The 27,731-nt window shown below is 35.5% G+C and overlaps 1 protein-coding gene across 2 annotated transcripts in view; it reads left to right on the top strand.

Annotated features, from left to right (window-relative positions):
- EML5 (EMAP like 5) overlaps positions 1-27,731 on the top strand; it is a 103,376-nt gene that overhangs the window by 6,763 nt on the left and 68,882 nt on the right. For both annotated transcript variants that reach the window (XM_082284176.1, XM_082284175.1), the window contains exons 2-5: positions 14,068-14,227; positions 16,595-16,693; positions 17,256-17,324; positions 20,529-20,714. In XM_082284176.1, the coding sequence (XP_082140302.1) occupies positions 14,068-14,227; positions 16,595-16,693; positions 17,256-17,324; positions 20,529-20,714 (514 nt within the window). The remainder of the gene's footprint in view (positions 1-14,067; positions 14,228-16,594; positions 16,694-17,255; positions 17,325-20,528; positions 20,715-27,731) is intronic.

Genomic DNA, 27,731 nt, shown 5'->3' with positions numbered 1-27,731 from the left:
ATCCCCCTTTGTATCCTCTAATATCTGTACTGGACGAAAACAGGAATAAAATCGGTTTTACAGTTATGCTTCAAATGTGAAATGGATCATACATAGAAACACCTCAAAATATTGCTTGTCTAATACTTCGGAAACATACAAGGTACATACAGTCTGGATTATTAGGTATGGTGTTAGGAAACCTGTCTTTGTTCTTAAGTCCCAAAGAAACTCCTTGGTAGGAGTATTTCCCCTTGGCTCAGTGCTGGTGCGACTGCACCTGGAGTACTGTGTGCAGTTCTGGGCTCCTCAGTACAAGAGACATGTGGAACTACTAAAGAAAGTCCATTGAAGGGCCACAAAGATGATTAAGAATCTGGACCATCTCTCTGAAAAAGGCTGAGAGAGCTGCGACCATTTAGCCCAGAGAAGAGAAGGCTCAGAGTGCATCTGATCAATTTTATAAATAGCTGAAGGGAAAGTGTAAAGAAGATGGATCCAGGCTCTTTTCAGTGGTGCCCAGTGACAAGTCAAGTGACTTTCCAACCAAAAATAAAAGCTGTAGGCCCATGCTGAGCAGTGTGAGTTTCCAGAACTGGAGGTTCAGTTTGAAAGCTTCAGTGTTTCGACTACAAACATTATTTATTACCTTCTTCCCACACACAAATTCAAATAAAACTAATTTAATGTAAATCTAGTTAAGGAAATAATTTCTCAAATTATATTTTCTTGAAGAAAATTAGACATTAACAATAGATTATGGGGTTTTGATATGCAATAGAATGTTTACTGTGAAATGAAATACCTTTAATGGTTCATTTTCTGTAACAAAGAACGGGCTTTGGGGTGTGTGCTGGTGGGTTCCTGCTCAAACACGGCACCTGGGGTTCGTTCTCCATTTGCACTTGATGAGGAAACCACGTTCTTGCTTCAAAGAATGAAAGCAATGCTGAAGTCATGTAATGTGTACCATTCTGAGAGGTTGATGACAGCCGCCCAAATCACTTGAGCAGGTTAATTCACCAAGCTATTGTACTTTGTTAATAAGCCATTAAGGCATTCTTCTTTTCAGAATATGATCTTTAGAGGAACTGATTTCTCTTTTTCCCCAGAAAGTTTATATTTCCAGCTGAAAAATCAAGTCTTCTCCTTAGCTTATTGTTTGGGCTTATATGGTGTCATGGTTCTTTTGTTTATACTACAGATAAATCAATTGACTCACTTTATCATCTCCAGATGATCTTCTTGAGCATACTCAGTTTATTTCACTCTGTGAAGGAAGTAATGACTTAAATAGAACCTAAATTATGTCATAATTAAACTAAGCCGTCCTCCTATAAACCTCTAGCTTCAGTATCTTTTGTCTATCAGTCAAAATGGCATTTCTTGCAGCAGAAGCAATTGCTAGGGCAAGGGATGAGATAATTACCCTGATGACCATTTTATGCTGTCATTCACAAGGACAAAGTCCCAGTTAAGCTCTTCCCAGCTTTTCATGCTAAGTGGTCTCAAATTGTCAAATGTGTAAAAGTCTGAAGGGAAGATTTGGGTTCATATCTTAAACAGATCAGGGGAGAGATGAAAGACAGTGATGTACCTTCTCCCTGAGGAAAACCAAGTTTTCTGGGTAGCTCTAGACCTGTTGTGGAAGATGTTATACTGTCTGAAAGATTTTATCGAGGATTTATTGTTGAATCTTCATTACAAATTTTTTTTTTTTTTTATCAAGAGTTTTGTTTGTCATTTTTTTAAAAAAAAAAATTCTTGGATTTTGTTTGATAAAGTGAAAATATTTTAGGAATACAGAATAAAATATTTCCTGGATTCAGTTTGAAGTGAGACTAAAATAAGCTGGTTGTTTAATACACCTGCATACCATTGAAAACTTTATTTTTCCTTATTAAAACTGCATGAATAGAAATACCAAAAATATCCAACTAGAACTGAACATTTAAAACATACTAGAAGTTGATTAAAGTAGATCAACACAGCAAGGAGCTACAGGATTAGGAGCTTGCCTTCATGCATTGTGCTTTTCATAGCCAGCAGTCACATCACCTTCTGATCTGATTCTGTCAGGGCTCACAGGCAGGGTCAGGTCAATACTTAAATGCGAAAACATCTTGGTTCTGTAGAAAATGCTATTCTTGATTTGGTACTTGGGTCTTTTTCTCAGAGCTATTGCAACAACATGAGGCTCTAGGACAACGTCTGAGAAGAACAGGAAGTGTAACCAAAGGCTTAATAATGTTTGATTTCGTAAAATTTTTGAAGTATTTCTGCAGAGATTTTGAGGTCTGCCCTAATCTTTTAGTTTTTCCAAATTGCAGTCAAAGAAGTTATGTTTCTGTTTACCTGCATTTTCAGTGTTTCAATTTGTTAGTCATTCTCTTGATATAGGGAAGAAAGTAGATTATGCTCCTTGTCAATTTTTTAACAGCATTATGGGGTTAACTTATTGTGTTTGCAGTGTTATTATGATAGTGATGGGCAGTAACTTAGCATGTTTCAATAAAATTGAATTGTTGATTTTTTTATCCCCCTCTAATTGTTCTAGATTGAAAACCATAGGGTACGTGTTCTGTATGACATATTAAGAAATCAGTTTAGATTTTACTGTGATTAATAACACAAGCATTGTAGGCTTTTTAAAAAAGATGTGTGCTTGAAACAGAACCGGAAATAATTACAAAAAGATGTTTCTGGTTTTATGTCATCTACATTTTCGGGTTTTTGAAGTTTAGGCTGACACTGACATTAAGCTGAAAGATCCGTAGAATTTAGCGCTACCCTTTATAATATCTCAAGGGCTTTTTTTCACTTCAAGATGTAGTTTATCTAGTTTTTCAAAGTATTATTATACAACTTACAGAATTGTATTTGTGATTTAGGACAGCACTTTTGTTTAGCATCAAAGACTTTAAAGGAAAAATAATTATTCATAAAAGTGGCAAAAATGTCTAATCTGTACTGATAAAGATGAATCATATGCTCACATTAAAATTTAGATTTGTTAAGATACACCTAAATTATAATGCTATTATAGTATGATCAAGGAAATTGGTTTATTCACAATATATTTATTTGACTTAAAATAAATGATTGGTTTTGCTGCATTCACATGGTAAGCAAAGCTACTGAGCTCTTGAAATACCTTGGAAAGAAATATAAAGCTATAATTTTCCTTGAACTTAGGTAGCAGAGTGTGAAACCTCCCATAACCATCTTAATAATTTGGTTGAATGTTTAACCTAGATGATGTTGAATGTTCTCTTGAAACATGTAGTGAAGATTTTTTGCCCAGTGAAATTCTGGTGTGTCATCTGGTGTAGTATGAATATCACCTGGTGCAACAGTGAAGCATCTTACAGAATGTTATAGATACATAGAAATCACTTCGATTAGGCACAGATTGCTCTGATTACTCCAGTGGCTATGAAAGTCTTTCACTTGTACAAGAAATACCCAGTATCATCATTTGCATTGCTGTTGTAGCTATTACTGTAGTAATAGACTTTGAAAATGCAGTGCTTGATTTGCACAAAAAAAGGTCAGAATCAGCCAAGATTGCCTTTACTCTTGGTAGCAAAAGATATGATTGAATTTTTAAGCCGGGCTTATGGTACCTATCAGTTTCATATTGCAAAAAGTAGAAACCACAAAGAATTCCAGTGTGTGCACCGTCTGATAACACCACTACTACTCTGCATTTGAAGCAAGATGTTTTTGTGAGGCCAATTCTGTTAGAAAAGCAGTTTTTCTTGTTACTTTACCTAACTGCTAGAGGATACCTGCATTATTAAATCTCCACAGAAATGCTGTATCTTTTCTTCAGAGTAGCTGTCCTCAGTCTAGTTGCAAAAGGACTTTCCTTTAACTAGGAATCCTCATTACTTTTGAGAGGCTTCCTGGTGGACTCCTTTTGTTTTGAATAAGTTCTGTAAGATGGTGCCTCATGCTTATTCTTCTATGAAAGCCCTGGGTATTCAGATATTAGTTCAGAAAATACAGTGAACAATCCTTCCAACCATTTTTCCTAGGTTTCTAATTTAATTTCACTGTTTGGTCTTCCAAGCTTTTTCAGAGGAGTTCCTTTATAGTGCCTATTGCTTTGGGCTGCAGACAGGATGGATCAATACTCCTATCTGTATGCAAAGGTCAGTCTGATTCTTTTGCTTTAGAAGCACAAATCATTTTAGCAAAAAACCCCCAAAAATCCAGTCCTCCTACCCCCCCAAACCCCATCCCAAAACCAAACCTTCTAGTCTAACAGCAATGTCCAACTTCTAATTGCTCAAATATTTGTGAGGTCATCATTGATAAATATTTTTAGGGGCTCATTTTTTGGGGATTTGAATTCAAGAATCAAGAGAAATGTATCCAGAGAGTGAGTGGCATAACTGGAGAGAATAATGTCGGTTTGAACAAAATGATCAGCTTTAGAGGTACCTGCAGTAGTACTTCCACTGATGGTTTAGTCAGACTGGTGACAGATTGCATTTAGGGAAATTTTTCATTTGCCTTTTACACTGTGTTGACTATAGGAAGTATTACACCTTAAACTTTGACTTTATATGATGTATATTGATAAGATATTTGCCATAAAATTGCATGTAAATAAAATGCTTGATTAAGGTGAAGAATTCAACTGAGAGAAAAGAAACAAAACTGAGGCAAAGGACCATACCTAATAATAAAGAAAATGTGTCCAAGCTGAAAATCATGTTTATAAATTGCTCATAGTTACATTAAAATCATTGTGTTCTCACTTCTAGCTCATACATTTTACTCCTGATTACTTAATATATTTTTTTACTTTACCACAACTGAGAATGAAATTTGTAGATATAACATAGTTTTATAACAATGTTCTAAAAGAGTGTTTTACTGCTTTGATTCTTTCTATTTATGTGGGACATTTCTTGTGACTAAATCTAGTTGGATATTTTAAAAATAACAGTGACCCTTCAATTTTCTGAGCCATAGGGTAACTTATTTCAAGAACAAAGCTCCTGAAAATGTCAGACTGTGATATAAGTGCATGCAGATATTATATATAGATGCCATTGCGGAAAAAACCCAAAATGTATTTAAATATAAAAATCACTTTAAAACAATTATGAATTTTAGTCATGGTGGTTAGATGTCTCCATTTTATCAAGACAGTTTGCATGCAGAATGAGTGGGTTAATTCTATGTTTTGGTTAGCTGACAACAGTATAAACCTTTAGAAACAGTATAAACTTTTAGAACTATGCTAATTCCTGTTTCCTGCTTATAATCTCTCTACAAGAGCAAACAAGGTGAATTATGCTTTATCTTAGATCAAGACAAGGCATCTGACAGCATTTGGAAATTGCCTGAAGATTTATTGTGCAAAGTGTGACATTTTAAGTGAAATAGCCTTTTGGAGTACTTGGGGAAATAACAGGAATATTTGAAGAACTGGTAAATATTTGGTTTGGGGTTTTTTTGGGATCAAGGTTGCACGTTAGGTGGTATTTGTGGTTTTTAGTTACAGGTTCGTCTTCTGCTTAACTGTTTATTTAACTGCTGTTTCTTCTGCCATAGAAATTGATACTACAAAAATGAATAGCCTTTGAAACATTATTCAGTAATAATTTATAAATAATCATGATTTTATCTTTTGCAGGTTACAGCATGTGCTTATGAGAATGAATATTACATTACATTTCGTATTGGGATTAGTCAACTGGATCAGTATTCTTGAGATAAACATAAATTTTAAGCAGAAGATTTGTATTTTCTTGAAAGTGTTATTAATGAATGTTCTTTATCCACCTTCTCCTTTTTATTAGTTTTCAGTAATTAAGTTTGTGAGCCCACATGGGCAACGTCTTTCATTACCTACCAACTGCACATTGACCTCTGAGTCCCTTCAATATTCTCTAGTTTTCCTGTGCTTCTTTCCTGTTTTATTTATGGTTCTGGTACATCTGGGGATTTCGTTTGTTTTGGGAGATGGTCTTTTGTGTATATACTTTTGTGGCCTTTATCTCATTTTCATAGTTTTTTTTCTGAACAAGGGTTCAGAAGTTGTCCCAACTTTAAGTGGTATCCTGGTTCTTTTCACTTTTCTGGGTCCAAAGTTAGATTCCAGGATCGTAAATTTGAGACAAGTGTTACAGATATCCTTGACTTTTTTCCTGTAGGAAAACATCTCTGTTGAATATTTTCAGAATACCTGTAGGCCTGATATTCTCAAGAACTCCTGAAGAAATCTCAGTCTCCAGGGCTGGCAAGATAGTATTCTCCTCTGCTCTAAGCCTTCTTTGGTGGGTAATGAAATACAGTCAATTGAAGCACAGGATGAATGTTGTGCTTATCTCAGCTTTTTTCAATAGCAGCTCTGCCACTGCCTTCTTCCCACCATTCCTTACTTTAAGCCAACTGCTAATTTTATCAGGATGACCTTTCTGTATAAAAGAAGAACCTTTCAAAAATTGTCACTAATTATTCCGTGACTCCACTCAAATATTCAGATGAGAAGTTCATGCACATTCAGAGATTTTCATCAGTATGTCCCACAGGAGAAAAGACTGAATTGCTGTTTCATATACTTGTTCAGAAATATGAAAGAAAATTTTACATTCTGTGAGTTTTTTTTTCCTATGCAATACTAGAAGATCTAGTATATATTTTAAAAATAATAGATGGAAGATCAGTGGTTAAAAACTGTTGTAAATCTCATAGGGAAGCAGCAAATCATAATGACTGGGTAAAGGGTTGTTCAAAAGGCTTTAGTAGTAGTGAAAGATTTAGAAACAAGAAATTTTTGTACATCAAGCAAGTTAATTTAGTTAACTTGCACAGTCAGCAGCATCCAAAATAACCTTTCTTTGAAAAGAAACTTTTGAAATGGTCTTGGCTAAAAAATTTGGAGTAAATACTTCTTTGACCTTAAATAATTTATTCTGTAGATTTCTAATTTGGCAATGGAATAAGTCTTTGTGCACTGAAAAATGAGTAAATTTAAATGTGGTAAGAACTTTTGCCATTTAGTATTAGCACAGGCCTGGTTCCTACGGTACATCACCGTGTCCCACAACCGTAGGGAGGAGGAGGAGAGAAGATCCAGCAGGCAGGAATTGTGCAGCAAGATTGATTTATTTAATTATTTTACAAACTCTTTTATAGACTTTTTTCTTCATAGTCTAATTGGACAAAGGATCAGCCACCCCCTGGGGGTGATTGCTAAAATACTAAAACATTCATTGTCAAAATATTTTTCTACTGTACCATAAACAAGACTTTCCAAGGTTGCAGGTGTTTGGTTGTTTACATAACTCTGCTACCTCTTCTGTGAGAGAGAAAAGTCTCTCATGGGCTTAGAAAATAGCAAGAAAATCCTTGCTAGCAGCATTTTTGTATCTACAATTTAGTTTCACCTTCTAGACTGCATTTCATTACAAAATTTATTTGAAATTAATTCTATTCATGTTTTATGGCCATGCTTGTCTCAGTTTCCCCATAATTAAGTGGCTCCAACATGATAATCTTTAGTAAAGTAGTTTCTTAGCTTCTAACTGTCTAGAATGGGAAAACAGTGTTTCCACTTCAATTTTAAACTGTGTTGGTTTTTTAATCTGTGATCATTTTGTAGGTTTGTATGGTTTTCACCACACATGTTCAGGAGTGAAAGACTGCTTTCTAACTTTGTGACTCACTAATCCTAACCAAATAATTTACTAGTACTTCTCTGATTTGTTAAGGGATCTCTTTTGTGTCATCAAATCTAGTGACCCAAAGGAGCTGAGTGGCTGCACTGCCCCCTGCCTAAGTTACTGACAGCTGATTGCTCTATGTCTTCTCTCTCCACAGATCTTGCACTTCTGGTTTCCTTTTCCCTTTTTTTTCCTCGTTTTTTTTTTTGTTTTTTTTTTTTTTTTTTGCTAGTTCTATTTGAGACTTTATATGTAATAATGGTTTAAATAATTGGTCTTAAGTCTGTTCATTGTCTTGTGAGGAAGGAAGGAAGTTGAATATTTTTTTAGGTGGGAGTCTTACCTTCTGGCTCTAGTATGTCACATTATTGTACCACCAGTTCTTTAATATGAATAGCTAATAAAGAATAACAGGACATTATCTTAGCACATTTATCTCCAAATTATTCTGGAGTAGATGATATTTCTAAGTAGATGATATTTCTAGCTTTCATGTGAGAAGATTTTTTAGCTAGGGACATGTAAGTAATTTTGCTGTCTTCTTTTTCAAGAGGCATATTAGAAAAGAAATTTTTTCCTCAAATTGTGAAAACCTGGTGATTAAATTGTCAAGATCACATAGAATTTGTAAAAATTCAGCAGTTTCACTTGGTCAAACCATGAGTTCTCCTACTGGCACTGGCAAAATCATTCATATTTGAAAAGAAGGGCAATGTCTTTAATCAGTTTTCTAGAGATGATAACTTACTAGAAAGCTAAAGCCAATCCCTTCCTCAGCAGTGGAGGATATGAGAATGCAAGATGAAAATGGACATCTTCAGAGAAGGGCATATAGTTCCCAGAATCTTTTTACTCAGTTCTCATATTCAGTGAGTTGGGAACTTTGCATCAATGTTGCTTTACTCTGTAACTCCTTCCTTCTCTTTGAAGTACATCTGATTTCTCTTTTTTGCCCCTTCTGTGGAGTTCAGGAACAGACAGAAGCCCAAAGCAATCTTTAGGATTCTCTGGGTTGTTTATACATGTTTCTTGTTAATCTAAAAACATGCAGATCCAAGAGGAGAAAATATGGAATGATAATGAGATAAACTGCAGCTGGGAATAACCAATGTACAGTGTGGGTTCACCGGCCCTTTCTCCCCTTCAGACTCTCTTACTTTGAAATTGGATGCTTGTGCAATTTAAGGAATCTTCAGAAAGCCATATTTGACATTATTGGTGCTGAGGCAATAACTATATGGAAGGCCAGTGCTGATGCTCCATTACGAGTACTGCTTTGTTTTGTCAGTGTGCTCTGACTTGATCTGCTAAAACTTTGATGAGAGGTGTTTGCTGATTACAGCTCTTTCTGCTTTAAGATCTTAAATAGTATGACAGAAATGGTTTGTACCTTCCCGTTATTCTTTCTGGGAAACATGGATAAATGTCAGCAAATAAGAAAATATTCTCAGCTGTTTGTAAAATGTCTGTAAACATACCATGAAAATATTTTGCTTTATTTAAGCATAGAAACAATTTCACGCTCGAAATTAACTCTTAATTAATAGATGTCTGAGATGCTGTTCTTTTACTGCAGTATTCTTTTGTGCATTTTTACTGGTGCCCTAGTTTTATGAAGCTCAGGAGTAGTCACATGAATATATTCTTGGATTTTCATCCAATATTGTTGCTAAGGAAACATCATCTTTAATACTGTATCCTTGTCTGCAGCTTGTCTGTATTAATCAATGCCTGCTAATTCTCAGCACAAACCAAGTAAAGATGAAAAAAAAGGTCTTTATTTTATTATCAAGTAGTTTATTATTGACTGTTCTCCTTCAGGATCCCCTGCCACTACAAAGCTCACACATATTGGAGGGTCTTACCCATGTCTCTAGTCTCATTCCACGCAGATACAACATGGGCACGTTTTATGGTTTTTTTTTCATTGGGTGCCATTAGTATTTAATATAATAATCTAACACTGGTCTTGTATAGTGCATGGATCTGGTCAAAATGCTGGGAAATGCTTACCTATTGCTCTGATAGGGAGAAAGAACCTTTTATGTATGTGTTAAAAAGAGGAGCGTGAATGTACTAAAGTGAGAAACATATCCCTTTTCAGTATACTGTTAAAACTCTACTACTGCATTTCAGCCCAATTTGAATATCTGGCTAGGAAAAGACCTGTCATTCAGACATATCAGTGGAAATCTCAGTTCACTGCAAGTCCAGCTATTTGGCTTGTTGCAATAGTGACAAGCATGTTTTTTGAATTTTCTATTTCTGAACTCTTTTAAGAAGTACCAAGTTCTAGAGCCAATTTAAAAATTAATTTGACTTAGCAGTTTGTTAGCTTAATACCCGCTTTTTTCATGATCATGTTTGCCTTTTGGACATGTTCTTACATATCTACTTCTTCAGAGACACTACGTTAGATCTAACATCTGTTGTTGAAAAGCCCAGGTCAGAAAAGCCAGAGGCAAACAAGGAGGCCTGAAGAACTTGTCTCATTAGGAATATCTGTTTCCTTTTTTGGAGAAGCAGCAGTATCTCATTCATCAGCTTAGTCATCCTTCAAGGAAGAGGAAAGAAATCAAGCACCAGTTTACAGTCTAGCTGTGTGGGCTAGATGCAAGCACAGTTTCAGCAGTCTAAGCTGGATAGGTCATACCAGCTCTCATTACCAGGATAGTAAAGGGAACACGAGTTCTCTCCTTCTGAGTGCAGTAAAGGGAACACAAGTCCTCTTCTTCTGAGTACAGAGCTTCTTATGCCACTAACCAATCTCTTTCTTCTCCCTAAGAAAAAAAAATGCAAGAAAATATTTGTGAGGGACTCTGTACGTAAGCCCATAGGTCCCATACTAACAGATTTGAAAACTGCCTTTAGAGCTGAGCCGTACTCATACTTTTCTGCCTGACGTCAGGAACTGAATGGATGAATGGCAAGCAGCTATTGCAGATACCATCCCAGAGTTGTATGAAGTTAACATCTCAGTAGAGGTGTGTTGAAGATCTTACCCGGAGTATCCAGAGAGAGAGCTCAAACTCAATTGTTTGATCCTGTTAATTGCATCACACCCACGCGTTCGTATAGTCCGTATATGGCAAGTGTTCATTGTTACTCATTTCTGGGCACCCATTCTAGTTAAACTTTTTTTTTCTGCACTAGGGAACTATTTACAGTGTTTAGCTCAGGGCTGTTTTAACAATGAAAATTCCCAAATTTGTGAGTTGTATCGATGCTTTTGCTCTAGAGGTTAAATTCAGATACAGTATTTTTGTATTAATTGCTATGCTTATAGGGGTTGCTTGATCACTCATAGTCCAATGAAAGAACTGAAAAGAGTCACCATACAGCGTAAAATCGGAGTCTAATCCTTGATGTTTGATGAGGACCCAAAATTTCAGATCCATAATTCTGCAGGGTGCTCCATGGGATTAATAATAGCCAAGACTTGAGTATTGAGGAAAAAACATTGTCTTACCATTCATGGCTCATATGAAAATCATGTAAGTAAGTGTAACAGCTATTGGTTTAGTGTTGGTAATAGAAAAAGTAGTCCCTTGACTTTTTCCATGCTTCTCTTTTTCATCTGTTCTGATAGCCTGTGAGATAGAATACTTACAGGTAGTACTTTAAGCTGTCCTTCACTCCTTGGTTTGTAAGAAAAGATGCCGACAGGTATTTTCAGATAGGTGTTTCTTCAGCTGCTGCTAACAGCTTTGCTAATCAGTTTCCCTGAAAACTCACCATATTTGCATTTTTTAAAAAAGCTTACTGTCTTAAAATATTTGGTGTACAAATATTTTCTTCTTTCAATGGCTGTCTAGAAAAGTTGTTAGCAGTTTACTATAGAGACTGAAATGATAGGGGAAGGACATTGGTAATTCTACCATGTTGTCTGTTGTGGTTAAAATACAGGTTAAAATGTGGTTCTTAATTTGTGCTGCATTATTATCCCATATCAAGGCAGAATTTGAGCTCAGTTGTTTTAGCCAGTACTCTGTATTGTGATGTAGAAAGAACTAATACTGTGATATTTCTATTGGTTATTATTTGCCATTAATTCATTAGAAATAGAGAAGACCTTCTCTATGTTTACCAAATATTCTTTGAATGAAATTAGTCACTACACTTAGGCTAAGGACAATGTTATCCTTTCCCATGGTAGTGCCTTTACTGTTGTCCCTTCCGTCTCTGTTGCATTGTGTTTCTCTACAGACTCTGGTCTTTAGTTTAAAACATGCAAAGCTAATTTTTGGTTGCTGGAAATTGTTTTGTAATGTGTGGTGTGGGGGTGCTTTTGCCTGTGTGTGTGTCCAGGGTGGTGCCTGAGTGTTTTGGTGTAGTTGTAGGGTGGTTTTTGCTTGTCTAAAAATGCACAATGCACTAGTAGCACAGATAAGGACAGGACTGAAGAGGTGGTGGATCAGACAGGAGGCTGCTGTGGTTTTTTCTATTTGCCTCTTAGTTTCCGTCTCTTTTTTCTTGCTTGTTCTTCTCACTTCCTTTTTCAAATTTCTTTATTGTCCATTTGGTTTAATTGCTCCCTTTCTGTGGTGCCATTCTAAAACTTAGATCATTTTGGATGCAGCATTTTCTCTCCCTCCAGATGCTTTTCCTTTTTCCTATGAGTACACCATCTGCCTTTGTGTGCTCTGGGAGATGTGCAGGTGTTAGTCAGTATTAGGTGGCAGAACTGAATTGAAGTGTGGTTAAGTTTTGCCTGCCAGCTCCTTTCTGCCATGTTTTTTGATTGTGAAGTTGCTCTGTCAAATAATCAAGAAGGGAAGAACTAGAGAAACAACTCTGGAAGTGAAGTGAACCAAAGTGGGGACACGTTGGTTACTTTATCCTGGTGCTGAGGATAACAGGCAGTAGCAAAGAGCAGAAGTTCCCAAAGAAAAACGGAAAGGTTCAGAGGCTTTTTACCTTTTCAACTTTGAAGTTAGAAGTTCTGCTCAGAGTTGTGCATGTGGAATTTGTCAAGCAGTATCAACTAGCTGAATTGCTATTCTAAAACAGAAAAAATATAGAAGTGTATTGTGTACTGTAGTGAAACTTCATAAAATATTAAGCATCTTCTAATGTGGTTTTCTCTTGCTCTTTCAGTATATAGAAAATGTATACATCTTTTGAATTGGATATTTTTTCCTGGTAATTTTCTGGTTAGCTTTAACCTTGCTGTTTTGTCTATATTTATAGACTTACCTTGTCTCCACCCCTTGAACTTTATTTATCAAAACCTGTGTTCAGGTATAAGATCATCTTACCTTTGCAAAGTGCTCAACCTTTCTCCTTTCCAAGTGATTTTGAGAATATAAATATATTTCTTGTGTGTTGTTAGTAGTTCTGTCCACCAGTCTGTCAAGATCACTCATTACCCTGGGATTCATTAGGCTAGGAAATTTTTTAGCCAAATTAAACAGCCAACTTTGGAAATTATGTCTTTCTGACTTACATGTGGTATTTCTACATCATTCTGGACTGCTGTTTTCTAGTATGTGTGGAATTTAATCAAGTAGTTTGTTTGGCTTTCTGTTAGAATATATTCTTATTTTTCTGTATTATGAAATCCGAATGCTCAGACCTCGAGTCCTCCCTTACAGCTTGCTGGCATAAACAAAATGAGGAAATATCTTGTTAACTAGCATGTTTTCTAGCTTGGTCCCAGATTTGGCAAAACAGTTCTGAGGATCCTCAAGTGCACTCAGAAAGACTGAAATACAAGCTATAAGAAAATTCTGTGCAATTATTAGGAGATGCGGAAAGTTAATAATTATTCAAAACCAGCTACTCCCAATTGTTCTATATTAAAATTAAGACATTTGAGATAATCTTCATGGCTCTTCCGTTGGGTCATCTGAAGTGTAGTCATTGCCTCTAGTCTAAGCTAGTCATGCCTTGGGTTGCTGTACAGTCAGCAGAGAGACAGCTCCAGCAAGCTGTCCTGCCATAAAAAGTATGTCAAATACTGTGTGGAATATAGAACTTCTGGAGATGCCCACATATCTCCATTGATGATTGGTGTGTAGATAGTTCAACACTAACTTCTGTTTTCCATTGCTTGTGTTTTTAAGTTTTAAGAAGTAGACAGAAAGGAAAAAAGGTATTTCTCTTAGTGCATGAAAATCTGACTTAGTTTAGTAAACACTTTTGGAACAAGGATTATTGACTATTTTGCAGTTAATTTAAATGTAGAAGGCTTTTGAAGGTTTAATTCAAGAAAGATGTTGGTATGTACTATATTAAGATAATTTTACAGCTACTGTGGAATCTGTGGCGTAAAATGACTTTTTAATATTGACTATCAATGGGAAAATATTGTAAAATAATTTCAAAGGAAAAAAATTAATGCAACTAACTAGGCAAATACAAAAGTTTCATGCAAAAATATTTTATATCTTTTTTTTGGCAGCCTTGCTTTGCATCCCGAACGCGTGTTGGTGGCAACAGGTCAAGTTGGGAAGGAACCATACATCTGCGTGTGGGATTCATACACTGTGCAAACTGTATCTGTTCTGAAGGACGTTCACACACATGGTATAGCTTGCTTGGCCTTTGATTTAGATGGTCAGGTATGTAACAAATATTCTTTTTTCAAACACTTGAATAAATTGTTTATGTATTAGAAATCTTGTAACGTAGTTTTTCTTAAAAAAAGAAAGTGTATCATGTCAGGTTTTGTCTGCTTATTCTCAAGTTAAGGAAAATAAGATTACGTTACTAATGAATGTCAGATATTCACATTGGGCAAGAAAAGTATAACTTCAAAAGTTTTTTCAATTGAGATGAGGTAGTAGGGAGGTTGTTTTGGTGTGTGGGCAGCAGTTCAGGGTTAGACTTAAGTGGATGGAGATAGTGGACCTCCCCTGTGCAGGGGCGTGCCTGGTGCCCAGAGCGATGGCAGCCCCCTTGTGTTACTCATCTTGGACTCCTTCAGGCAGTATCCCCTTCTCTGTCACGCATTTTATGGCTCTCCAGATTTTGATTGTTTGTTCACTCATGTATCCTGGATCTAACAGCCAAGAAAAAGGTTTCATTGGATTATAATGTTGTTGCTTTTGAACCTTCTCTGAGTAGTAAATTGGTTCTCAGAGCTGCAGCCTATAATGGAGATTGTTTTTACCAGACACTTACTCCTCTGAGTAAAGAGGCTTTCTTGACTGATGTATTAGAAATGGAGAATTTAATGGTTAGATTCACATGTTAGGTAGCAGCTGAAGAGGCATTAAAATCCTTTCTGGAGATGTGCTTTCCTGGTCTATGAAGCACTTTTTTCCCTCCCACTCAGCCTTGCAATGTGATACTCAGATTTAGCTGTAGTCTCAGTTCCTTTTGCTTGCTAAAAAGGTCAGTATCTGTCAGTTACTGCTGTTTTCTCAAGTGAGGATGTATTGCAGAGACCAGTTGCTGTCCTTAAGAGAATATCAAATGGAGCTGTATTGAACACAAGAGGAACGCCTAGCTGTAACTTGTTTCTGTTAAAACACATTGTAATTGTTGTAGGAAAGTTATGAGTTTGTTGAAATGACCTCTCATTGTTTAGGAAGTCAGATTGTAGAGCCAGCTTCTTTCTAGAGCATCATTTCTACTTCACAGTGATATATTTTCTCTATATTTTTCTTGTTGTGTAAACTTGTGTCACTTCCTCACTTGAATGGCCTTCATAATTTAAGGTCTAGATACATCAAATTAGGTTGAAATCCCCTAACTTTTCAAAGATGAAATAGAAAGGTTAGATTTTGTAATATTAATAAATAGGAAGCATGGATAGAAATTGTGTTTAACTTGTTTATTTTTCTTCTCATAATCTTGGAGTTTTTCAGACAGTAAAGGAATTATGTTATTTGGAATAGGTTTCTGTCTTTGGCAAAAAAAGGATTATGATTCATGTTTGGAGTTTGTTTTTGCTTTTACAAACTCACTGGATAATCTATGTAGAAATTGAAACTAAATTTTTCTTTTATGTGTGTAAGTACTAACTGCTGAACAGTGAAAAAAACTTTCGCCTAAAGATTTGAAAAACGTTCATTTATCAACATCAAGATGGCACAATTCATGCATAAACCGAACAAAAATACTAATTTTCTTTAAAAATTAAGCCAAAATCACTCAGGTTTTTTTTTTTTTTTTCATTCAATCCTGTTAGTCTTTCTGTTGAGAATTTCTATAGGAAAAAATTCCATTTTGACTGGTTAACAGATACAGTAACATTGGCTAATATAGTCAATGATTTGTGTCAAGAAATCTGTGCAAGGTGTCTTCACAGTCAAGACCAGACTAGCTGCAGAGCACAGGGAGATCTCAAAATTTTATTTTTCTCAATTTTCTTGGAATAATCTTTTTGCCTGTCCTAGTTTTACAGTTTAATTGGCTTCAAACTCTTTCTGAATAATAAAGACTTCTTGGGGTCTCTTTGGATTTGAGAAAGGATTCGGAAATAAATATTTACTCATATGTATCTTGAAGAATCAAGCAAAAGGCTTTTAAAGCATTTAACTGTTTTTATTCTTTTGTTTGTTGCCAAGAAGATTGAAGAAAATATTTTTTCTTTGTATTTCTTGACCTTTTAAAATATATCCTAAATTCTGCAAGTTACATGTAATTGAAGATAAACACATACAGTTTCATTAACTTCAGTGATTATTCCTTTTTTCAAATGTTTCCTGACTGCTGATTGCCCTGTGTGCTATATATAATTATGTATCTTAAACATTGTAAATCAGAAATACGTTGTTATCTAAGAAGATCTTTTTGATCATGATACACATGAAAAGATGCTTTGGCAGAAGATACTGCTTATGTTTTCTTTTATATCAAAATGGAGCTATTGCTTCTAGCTCAAATATGTTACGCATTTTTTACCACTCATTCAAAATAATGACTTTAGCTTTCATTAATATATTGAGTTATTTTTATTTGTTTAATTTGGTCACTTTTAGCGTTTGGTCTCAGTTGGTTTGGATTCGAAAAACACAGTTTGTGTATGGGACTGGAGAAAAGGAAAATTATTATCAATGGCTCCTGGTCATACAGACAGAGTAAGTATAAATTGTCTAAGTGTCAATGTAACTTTAGTTTCTTAAAGCATGTCTGTATGTACATACTAGACCTATGTCTGAACAAAAACCATTTTGTTTTAGAAATTGAATTTGCATAAAAGTTGATATGCATTAAGACATGGAGATATTTAAGATGTGTGCATTTACTTCTAGAATAAGATCTGTAACTCAATATTTATTTGTGTATGGTTTGTTGAGACTGTAAGTATGTAGGGGAAGTGCAGAATTAATACACTTCTTAGACCCTAATCCCCATATGGGAAATCAAAATGCAAATAATTCCTTAAATTTTTGTAGTCTTTAAATGAACCTTAATGTTGTTTTATCCTGTGTTTTAATTACTCTAGGGGAAAAAAAAGCTAAAACTATATTTGGTATATATTGAAACTTCAATATTGAATGAGAGGATTAAAAAGTCTTTCCAATAAATCCATTTAAAGCATTTCAGTTTCCCTGTTAATTTGCTAAAAGTTTTTCCTGTTTTAGCTGTCCCGTGCTGGAAGGGTCGTCTCTGCTGACATCTTTGGGTTTTTTTATGCAGATATTTGATATTTCTTGGGATTTATACCAGCCAAACAAGCTCGTCAGCTGTGGCGTAAAACACATCAAGGTAATGAAATAACTCTTAATTTATAAAATATTTAAGCTGCAGTAGTATATACTCCATAAAACATGTAAAAATAGAGTCTAAAAGGAATATGGAATGATAATATGGAAGGTCCTGTGTAAGAATAATATTAGTTCTTAGAACTGCGATTGTGGATCACACCTGACTACACTAGATATTTTAAAAGATCTGTGTAGTGGAAGACAGACGCTTTCTGCTCAAAAGACTTCATGCCCTGGCAGAAGTAATGTAGTAGGAATTAAACAGTTGTCAGTAGCATTGTATATAATGACTGTAATATAATTTAAAATTAGGTTCTCTAAAACCAGTTTTTTGAAATCCCAAGTAGTGTAAGACAGGATGCACACGTTTAAGGTGACTCCAGGTACTCAGGTTTCTGAGTCTTGAACAGTGAATGAATTGCTGCACTACAGAGATGAAATGAATTGAAAAACCATTTCTTACCATTTAGAGAGAGTATGGGCAGACAGTGGAAGAGAAAGAACAAGCATTTTCTTTTCTTTTAATTATTTTCCCTGCTTGTATTCATACCTTTGTCATTTGGAGCACTCTGTACCTGTTACAGGATTCATAATTTGGACAATTCATGTCTTTTTCAAGCATGCTCTGTTTGATCCATGTAGAAAATGCTGTGCAGAAACAACTTCTTTTTCATGCTTAACTTTGTCAGCAGGATTATCAATGATTAGGAACCATGTTTCACATCAGTCAAACTCACTGTCTTCTCCCATGCACTGTTTTCTGTGTTACCATGTAACAGCAGTAGATGGCAGCTTGAAAGTTCTGTATTGGCTGTTATGTGTAGGTTCCCATGGTGGGGAAAATGTATTGCTTTTTATACAATGAACTTTTAGACTAATATGTATTAATGGCTTACTGGAAAAAGTCTTAAATCTGTTGGCTAGATTGCATAAGTCTGATTTGGCATAGTGCTTACCATGTCAGTTACAGATTTCCATGAACTTGGTTAATAATGATCTTTTTTTTCTGCTTCTCTAAGAGGAGCTTTATGCCAATAGTAAGTTAATATTTGCCAGCAGTGATTTAGTATATTACGTGAAAACATGTCTGTTTAGATCAGCAAAAGTTTGTTTGAACAACTTTTAAGGTCCTACAAGTCCTTCTAAATAGTGACATAATTTTAAAAATAATTGCTGTTTCCTCTGGGAAAACATTGTGGAAAGTCAGAATTCTAGTGATATTTAGGCACCTGGATCAGGCAAGAGATTTTTGTTGATGTGAGTTTTTCTTAAACCACAGCTTCTTGTTCTTTCAGATATCAAGAATTACTTTCATGTTTTTAATACTATTGTATTTTTTCTCAGATATTTTATGCAAATTGTAATAGTAATTAATCAAGTTATGTAGATAGTTCCATGTGAACTGATATTGAGGAATTACTTTTCTTAGATACATCACCTGCTTCCATGTTGGAGCTAGGTGCTTGATTTATGCAGTGACTGTGTAGTTGCTTCTCAAACAACAACATGGTCTCTGTCTTGAAATCTGTACTTTAGTTAAAAAATTACCACTGTCATGGTTTCACCCCAGCCAGCAGCCAAGCCCCAAAGAGGTGCTCTCTCACTTCCCCACCGGCAGGACTGGGGAGAGGACTGGAAGGGTAAAAGCTGGAAAAGTCATGGGTTGAGGTAAAGACAGTTTAGTAGGGAAAGCAAAACCTGCGCATGCAAGCAAAGCACACCAAGGAGTTAATTCACTGCTTCCCAGGGACAGGCAGGTGTTCAGCCATCTCCACAAGAGCACATAAAATGGTGGCTTGGGAAGACAAACTCCATCACTCCAAATGTCCCCCCCCCCCCCCTCCTTCTTCCCCTCACTTTATATACTGAGCATGATGCCGTATGGTCTGGAATATCCCTTTGGTCAGTTTGGGTCACCTGTCCAAGCTGTGTCTCTTCTCAGCCTCCCATGCACCCCCAACTTCCTTGCCAGTGTGGCAGTAGGAAAGCAGAAGAGCCCTTGGCTGTGTAAGCCCTGCTCAGCAAGAACAAAAACATCTCTGTATTATCAACCCTGTGTTCAGCCAAATCCAAAACACAGCCTCCTACCAGCCATTGTGGAGAAAATAACTATCCCAGCCCAAACCAGCACAACTAGTTAAGATACTGGGATTTGTGTAATTAGTACTAGTTATTCTAACCATTAATGGTTATTTCTGGTTATTTCTCAGTTACAGTATTGCAGGTACAAAAATCTGTTCATGGTAACTGCTTACGTTATCCCATATTAATTGAAGTCTGCTCAGGATTTTGAATTGATTATTGGTAACAGAGTGCCTTGCTGTGAAATAGTTTCATTAACACGTGTACAGGAAACTGTATACACTGAGACAATGTAAGATTAACCTGTCAGCAGTGATGCTTTCATGTTTAGCATTGGATTACTTAATCAGCTTCACTTTCCAGTGCACATTTACATGTTTGGACAGGAGAGTTTGAAAGGAATATGCAAATGCTTCTTGTTTGCAGAGATCTCAGAAACTACAGTGTGTATCTGGAGACTTAGTTGGCAGGTGTTGTACTCTGACAAGAGACTTTGCATGTCTTTAGTTTCGGCGTCATTGGTACATGTTGGGTGATCTAGGAGGAAATTCACACTTGTGTGATTGCTGCAATCACATACCAGTGGTTTATTAGGAAGTTCTTAAAAATCTCTGCCTCAAATGGCTACTTTGTATGATCCGTGGTTCTGATGAGAAATAAGCCTACAGTAAAACCAGCTGCTATCAAACAGAGCAAATAGCAGCCTTGTCAGAAATCTACATGCTTAGGTGGCATCTTGAAATGTCTAAAGTAACATAAAGTACAAATGCAGCATTTTCAACATGGAAGTTTTATATCAAAGAAAGATAAGATAATTATATTATGAAATGCTTTTTGAAAATAATTGAAAATACAACTGACTCACAAATTATTATTTAAAAATTTTAGTTTGATTTAATACTGATATCCCAAAATTTGTTCCCAACTAGTCTGTTATGCTGATTTTATGGAAAGATAAAGTTGGTTAATAACATAAAACATTGTTAAACTGGAGAACTGAGGCATGGAAAAGGGGATGAATGGTGATGTATTTCGCAGGCAAGGTGCTTCTCTTTCAGATGTACATATTAAATTATAAGGTATTAGCAAAATAGCCATCTTTCTAAATCACTTTATGTTACAGTTCTGGAGCTTGTGTGGCAACTCATTGACACCAAAACGTGGTGTCTTTGGCAAGACTGGTGATCTCCAGACTATATTGTGCCTCGCCTGTGCTAGGGATGAAGTGACGTATTCTGGTGCGTTGAATGGAGATATATACGTATGGAAAGGAATCAACCTTGTACGGACAATACAGGGAGCACATGCTGTAAGTATATCTCTCCAAATAATCTTAAATGTTAAGTAGATCTTTGGAAAGCTGGAAAGAGCAATGCAAAATCACCTTGTCTGTGTTCCTAAATGGTTTCAATGATACTCAGTATGTCTTATTTGGATATTTTGTTAGAACAGTATACAGCTTTGAAAAGTGAAGACATCTCAATGAAAGTTTAATAATTTTCCGAAGTGGTTGGTAATACCTTCTTTTAATTGAAATGTTTAATATGACTGTAAAGTGATTATAATTTTGCTATGTAAGTTTTAATTATATTTTCCATGTTATTTCAAAGCATATGGGTTTGTGATTAAAGTAGGCAGCAAAAGAAACTACTTTGTGGTTTGCAATCTGATTTGTGCATACTAAACTGTGAAAATTCTCATTACCTCTCATTTGGTAATATGCAGGATTCTAATTGTCCAAGTATCACCTTAAAAACAAAGCCAACCAGTTTCTGGCTGGCTTAACCTATGAAGCGTGAAACTGCTACAGTCACTTTATGAAGCTATATGATTTTCTGGTTGAATGTTAATTTTTTTTTTTTAAAAGCTTGTACTTGATAATATTGAAGTTCCAATATTAGCAATTTAACATGGAGTGAAAAAACGAGCATATGAGTTCTGATATTGCAACTTCAAAATTCTAGATAAAAATCATAACAGTTAATGGTTCTTGCTTGTAAGTATGTGTTTGTTTTAACTGGCATGTTGGGCTGGGTGGCTTGACGTTTGTCACATATACTTAACTGAAGTATACTTAACTGAAGTATAAGAGTCACTCTTTGATTTAATCAGGGAGAATGGAGGGGACAAAGCGATGAATGATATGTGTGGGAGACATTGCAGTCAGTTGTAGTAAGGAGACTCTTGGTTTACCAAAGGTTTAGAAATGTTCATTCAGGATAATTGCAGCTTGTTGAATGAACTAATAATCTAAAAGTGACTGGACTGCTTTTTCAGACAGTTGTATAATGACACTGTATCTGGTTATGAACAAACATAAAGTTATGAAGAACATCTGTGTGCGAAACATATTCCAGACTATATTTTGCATTTGAGATTTCTTTATATACATTGACGTGTATGTATATATATTAAAAAAAACCATATAAACACACACAAGCATACTGCCCTGTATGCATGTGTAGAAATATTAAATGTATTCAAGAAGGCCCAAATTATAAATCAGGAAGTATGATATTTAGGGTGTTGAGTAATCCCTGATTCTTGCTTTGTAACTTCAGATCCGGTTTTAGTCTTCATAGTAAGTGTTCAATAGCATTCTGCTTTTTTCTGTGTTTTCCTAAGATGATTGGACATTGCATATGGAGATCTGGATTCCCAGAGGAAGGAGTGCACTTAGTCTCCTGTTGAAAACTGATGCCAAAATAGTCTCCCATCCTTTTGGTGCTGTAGAAGACAGCTGTCCTTCATATTAACATACTTGGATTATTTAGACTTGTAGCAGTTTATTTCTCAGAATAATGCGGTGCTTTTCAGGTGTTTAAGTGTGAAACCACACAACTGAAAAAACATAAGATGATGAGAGCTTGTTGCTCCATTCCCTTATGTGCTGTGTCAGTTCTTAGTTGACCATAAGATGAAATTTGAAGTGCAGTGCTCCTTATCATCAGTAACATCAATGGATGGAGCTCAGGTGACCCTGGAGTAGGTCTCATCTAGCCTTCTATTTTTGGCTCTGTCATCTAGGCTCAATGGAACTGTACTTGGCAGTACTGAAAATTAAGTAGGGACACTAGTTCATGTCTTTGTAGTTCTTTTTTACAAGAGATTAGAGTCACTACAAGTATCACCAATTTCAGGGGGAAAAAACCCCAATAAAATACAGAAACTTATTTCCAACAAAATGAATTTATTGTTTTTTCAATAAAAAATTACCTCAAAGATAATGTCGACAGACTCCTCTAAGCCCAACATATGGAAACTTGGAATGACAGTGTCTCTTCAGCCATACTAAAATATTATAATGCTATTTTATGGCTACTTAATAAATTAATGGACTTAATTTTATAAATTATAAATGATGTCCTTCTTGTCCGAAGAAAATGCAAGTGTAAATAACAAGATTTATGGTGTACATGTATTGTTGAAGGAAAAGTGTGCACGTAGTAGGGCATTGATATGAATTTCTCTTTAGTATGCTAGTGTTGGAATTGTTACACCTGCATACCTGTTTATCATGCTGCATTATTACTCCTCAACAGGATTGAGGTAACTGTAATCTTATCGAAGGAAGACATGTCTCATTATTTGCATAAATACCGTTCTTTTCTTGCAGCATAAACAGTAGATATTTGAGATACTGGAAAACATTTTCTAAAGCACAATAGTGATGTGGAGAAATAGTCCAGCCCCAGATTTATGAAGTTATTACTAAGACATTGTCTTCATTAATATAGAAAACATTTTCTTTTCAAAGGTTGGTTCTCTTTGTTGTGATTGCTGAAGCTGAAAAGACATTTTTCTTTTTAAAAACAGTTCAATGAGAAAAATAAACCATGCTCTCCCAGCATGAGCAACCAAGGAAACAGATAGCAACTTTAACACTAACAAGCAAAGTAAGAATTCTTAATTCAGACAGATTATCTGTTTTCTGTCACAGCAATACTAAGAACTGTAGAGAGAGGAAAGTAGGGTTTCCTGCTGATTCCTATCTGAGTTTGAGTAGAAACAAAAAGTTGAAAGAAAATAGGTTGAAGTGACTGGAGAATTAGTTGGAAGAGGATTAATGAGTTCACTTAATATAGAAGTAGGAATGAAAAGTAGGAAAAGATGGAAATGAAGAGTTTAGGAGTAAAAGCATGGAGTTCATGTGCAGGGAATGATCGATAGCAATGGGAAACTCCAGTTCTAGATTGGCCTCCTAAATAATAATCCTAATAATGAAAATTTTAAAAGGGAGAAAGAGGACAATAACATGAAAGCATGTGTAAATTCACTGGCAATGGTAATACTCCATGAGGTTATTTGTAGGCAATGCATCTGGCTCTGGCAAGTTAATAAATACCTTGACTAGGAAAAAAATAATCTTTTAATAGATGCATCATTTGTGTACCAGTGCAAAGAACAGATGATAGAATCTTCCACTTATCACCTCATGTGTTCTAAATTCAAGGTAGTCCATGACTATTAATATATATATATAGAAGATGTTACTTGGATATTAAACCAAAATGATATGCTTATTTAAAACCACTGTATGTTTTAAAGATTCTTGTGTGCTATGCTTTTGCCTTGCATAGTAAATGTACATAAGATGCTTTCTCAGCAGATGAATAATTAATTTTGAGATAGTCTTTCAGAGGTACACATTAAAGTTGTGTGGATTGATGTCAGAAACTAAGGTTAAATAACAAGCTTGAGGTTAAATAACAGGCACTCTGTTAAAACTATTGCATGCTTATGTCAGTTGGCTGGATACTAATTAAATATAGATGGAAACAATATAATGAACTTAAATGAATGGTTTTAAGCTGGTATCATGTACCAACACATTAAGTCATGCATTATTTTCTCCTGCTGCTTAGACTAGTCATTGGTTTCAAAGGTAACTGTCTACTTCTTTCAGAGGTGTATGAACAACTACTTTAAATTTTTATAGTAGTATGCACATTTTTAAACTGCTTTATGGATTATTTGTTAGACAGGAAGATCACATTTCACAGTAGTGTCTCTCCAGTATAAACTCACTGACACCTATCTTATATGTTTGCAATCCATTTCCCTACTGTGCAGTGTACAGTGGGAGAGACAATGTCTCAGAGTTAAGTGCCCAACATATGTGTTGCTTTGCATGCTTTACATATGTCTGCATCCTGCAGTGTGTCTGGGAGTAAAAAGGAGGCACTGGAGTTCTTTCTATATTGGTATAGTGTCTCTGTTCCCATGTTGCTCAGTAGTAGTCAGTTGCTTCTGAAGTTTCCGTATGATCTTCCAAGCTTGGTCCTAATTATAGCTAACTGCAGTCATCATGTATTTTAGGAATTGCATAGTCAGAGTGGTGGATTTTATACAAACAACTGCATTTAGAAAAATTGACACCTGATTTTTGTCCATTGGGGGCAAGATAGGTCTAGCAGCAATAGAAAACCAGAAACTGCCTCAGTATTGGAAACTTTTTGGATTCAAGTAGTGGCTAAGTATTTATGCAGGAGGGATCATCTTTGTCAAATTCTTTTCAAAACTTCTCCAGCTTTCAACTATTTCTGGTAGATCTGGGCATTTATTTTTTTATTTGCACTCATTCAACTCTTTTTTTTTTTTTTTAATTTGAGGGAACACAGATGTGATACCAGCTGGTTATGTTGGAAAAACAGGAAATATTCAGCATTCTGAGAAAACTGCTGATCAATTTGAGATATTATTTCCAGAATTTTCATGTTCATTAGGAAATGCAATGAAAAATTTGTAAAAGAAGAATGCAGTCTGTATGTCGGGCTTCATAACTTTTAAGATGCAAGTCTTTGATCTACACCTTTTATTTTCAGAAGCACCGTCTTTGTGGCTCACATTCACTTGGATCTAACAAAGTCAGTGCGACTGTCTCTCATTACTGCTAGGGGGTTTTTGACCATCAAGAATCAAATTATCTTAATGAAAATTTCAGGCTGAAGGATTAAAGAAGCATGAAGACTCCAAAGTTGATTTGTATTAACAATCTTGACAGTTTTTAAAAGGAAGGATTTAGTGGAGGATTTACTGGCCAAGCTACCCCAGTAAAGAATCTGTCTTTTCCCCATTAAGTGTGAGTCTAACAATTATATGAAATGTAGCAAAGCTCATCTTTTTCCATTAGATACTTACTGTCCCCACTAATGAGGGACATTTTTATAGTTTTCATCTCATTCTCTTATTCCAGTGGCACAAAGACTGAAATGAGAGTGTCCTATTGCATTTCAAGAGATTGAGCAAGCACATCTGCCAAATCTCCTTGCAACCAGTATGTCCTTTCCAAGATAAGGATATTCTGTGGAATGGTAAACAGATTAATGCTGGATCCCCTTGATCTTATCTACAGAGCATTCCACCAGCTCCCACATTGCCAAATGTCTGATTATTTTTTAAATTCTGACTAATTAAATAATGGATTTTGGAAAGAGTTAATTAGAGAAAAGAATTATCAAGATTGCATTCTAAAAAGAGCTTTAAAAGACTTAAACTTGGGCAGAATTCAGCATATGCTACAAAATGAGCTGAAATTCCTCTAGACTTTTATTTATTCCATGGCACTAGAATCATAGAATCATTAGGGTTGGAAAAGGCCTCCAAGATCATCGAGTCCAACTGTTAACCTAACAGTGCTGTGTTCACCACTAAACCCTATCCACAAGTGCCACATCCACCTGTTTTTGAACACTTCCAGGGATTATCCCTCTAGGACTTCCCTGGGCAGCCTGTTCGAATCCCTAGGCAACCTTTTCAGTGAAGAAATTTTTACTAGTATCCAATCTAAACCTTCCCTGGTGCAACTTGAGGCCATTTCCTCTCATCCTATCACTTGTTACCTGGAAGAAGAGACTAACCACCACCTGGCTACAGCCTCCTATCAGGCAGTTGTAGACAGTGATAAGGTCTCCCCTGAGCCTCCTTTTCTCCAGGCTAAACAACTCAGCTCCCTCAGCTTCTCCTCATAAGACTTCTCACAATATTAAAAGTTAATGCAGTAAAACAGACAGACACACATGGAGAGAAACAAATACAGTTTGTGTTGTATTCTCGAAAACCCCTAGACTCCTAAAGAAACAGAAGTAGGATTTTCAGGATGTTAGAGATGATGAGAGTAAGCCTTCTAATCTGTTTATGACTTAAAAATTCCACTACATTTTTGTTTAGACGTGTACTGCTCCTGAACTTGTGGCCTGTCATAAAAGCCTCTTTCTTGAAAATGGACATGACATGCCAAAAAATTTGAGTTCTGTTACCCTAGTCTTTCAGTTTTGATTGTCATTTGACATTCTAGTGGGCTTCTTTTCTTTTTTTTTTTTGGGAAAGCTGAGGTATTTCTTTCTTCTTAACTTGAAAAATTATATCCTTGTTACCTGATGCTAGAGAAGTAAACATAATCCGTATTTCATTATGACCAGTCCATTATGGTATTTTTCTTAGTTGTAATTTAAGAAGAAAAAACATACTGGTTGGAGAGAATAGTCAAGAGTACCCTGGAATTCTCACAAGTCATATTGTATCCTAATTTGTTCTGTGAGTGTACAGCTTTCTTTTCCCCCCAAAGCCAATCTCTCCTTTGCAAATTGCTTTCATCTTTGGGGTTAATGTGCTTCATTACTATAAAACATGGACCCCTATCCAAAGAAAGTGTTGGAACTTTACATTTACTTCTTTACAAAACTGAAATTTCAGATCAATATTATAGAAAATGTATGTATGTTATTGGCTGTTCTACTCCCTTTTGGACAGGAGTTAGAGACAGATGTTCTCTTCCATTGTTTCTAATGCTTTCTTGTTTACTTCTGTCATATCTGAATATTACATACTTTAAATAAATATAGAGGAATTTTTTTAACTTCTCATAGGCTTATCATCTCAAGTTGCCCTTTCAGTAGCTTTGCTTACTGGAATGTGTGAGTTATTTCTGAACGTAGGACTATTGAGTTGTGGAGGTAATTAAAAAAGCCCAATAGTGTGTATGCTATTTATATGTATTATGTTAAATCAAGTACAGTGGCTATAGTATCTTTATTTTAATACTACATATATCATCCTTGCCTCTGTTATTCTGAAGAAAACCTGTATCAAGTGAGTTGAAGAAAATGAGTTAGGTTTTGTTTCTTGATGTTTGACTTTAAAATAAGAACTTATATTCATTTTCCAATGGTGTAGCATAATCATTGTTTTTCTTATGTTTTATTTCTAAACTTAAATTTTGAATCAATCTTCCTTGGTTTAAAATATAAAAAAATCCCAGATGTTTTCTGCGTTGTTGTATAGCAGCTGAGTAATTGCAACAAAGGCCCTAAACCAAGCCTAACAC

The sequence above is a fragment of the Coloeus monedula genome (assembly GCF_965178545.1).
Source record: "Coloeus monedula genome assembly, chromosome: 6".
NCBI lineage: Eukaryota > Metazoa > Chordata > Aves > Passeriformes > Corvidae > Coloeus > Coloeus monedula.
Note: the sequence above shows the minus strand (reverse complement) of the source record. Positions and strands in the feature narration are given on the sequence as shown.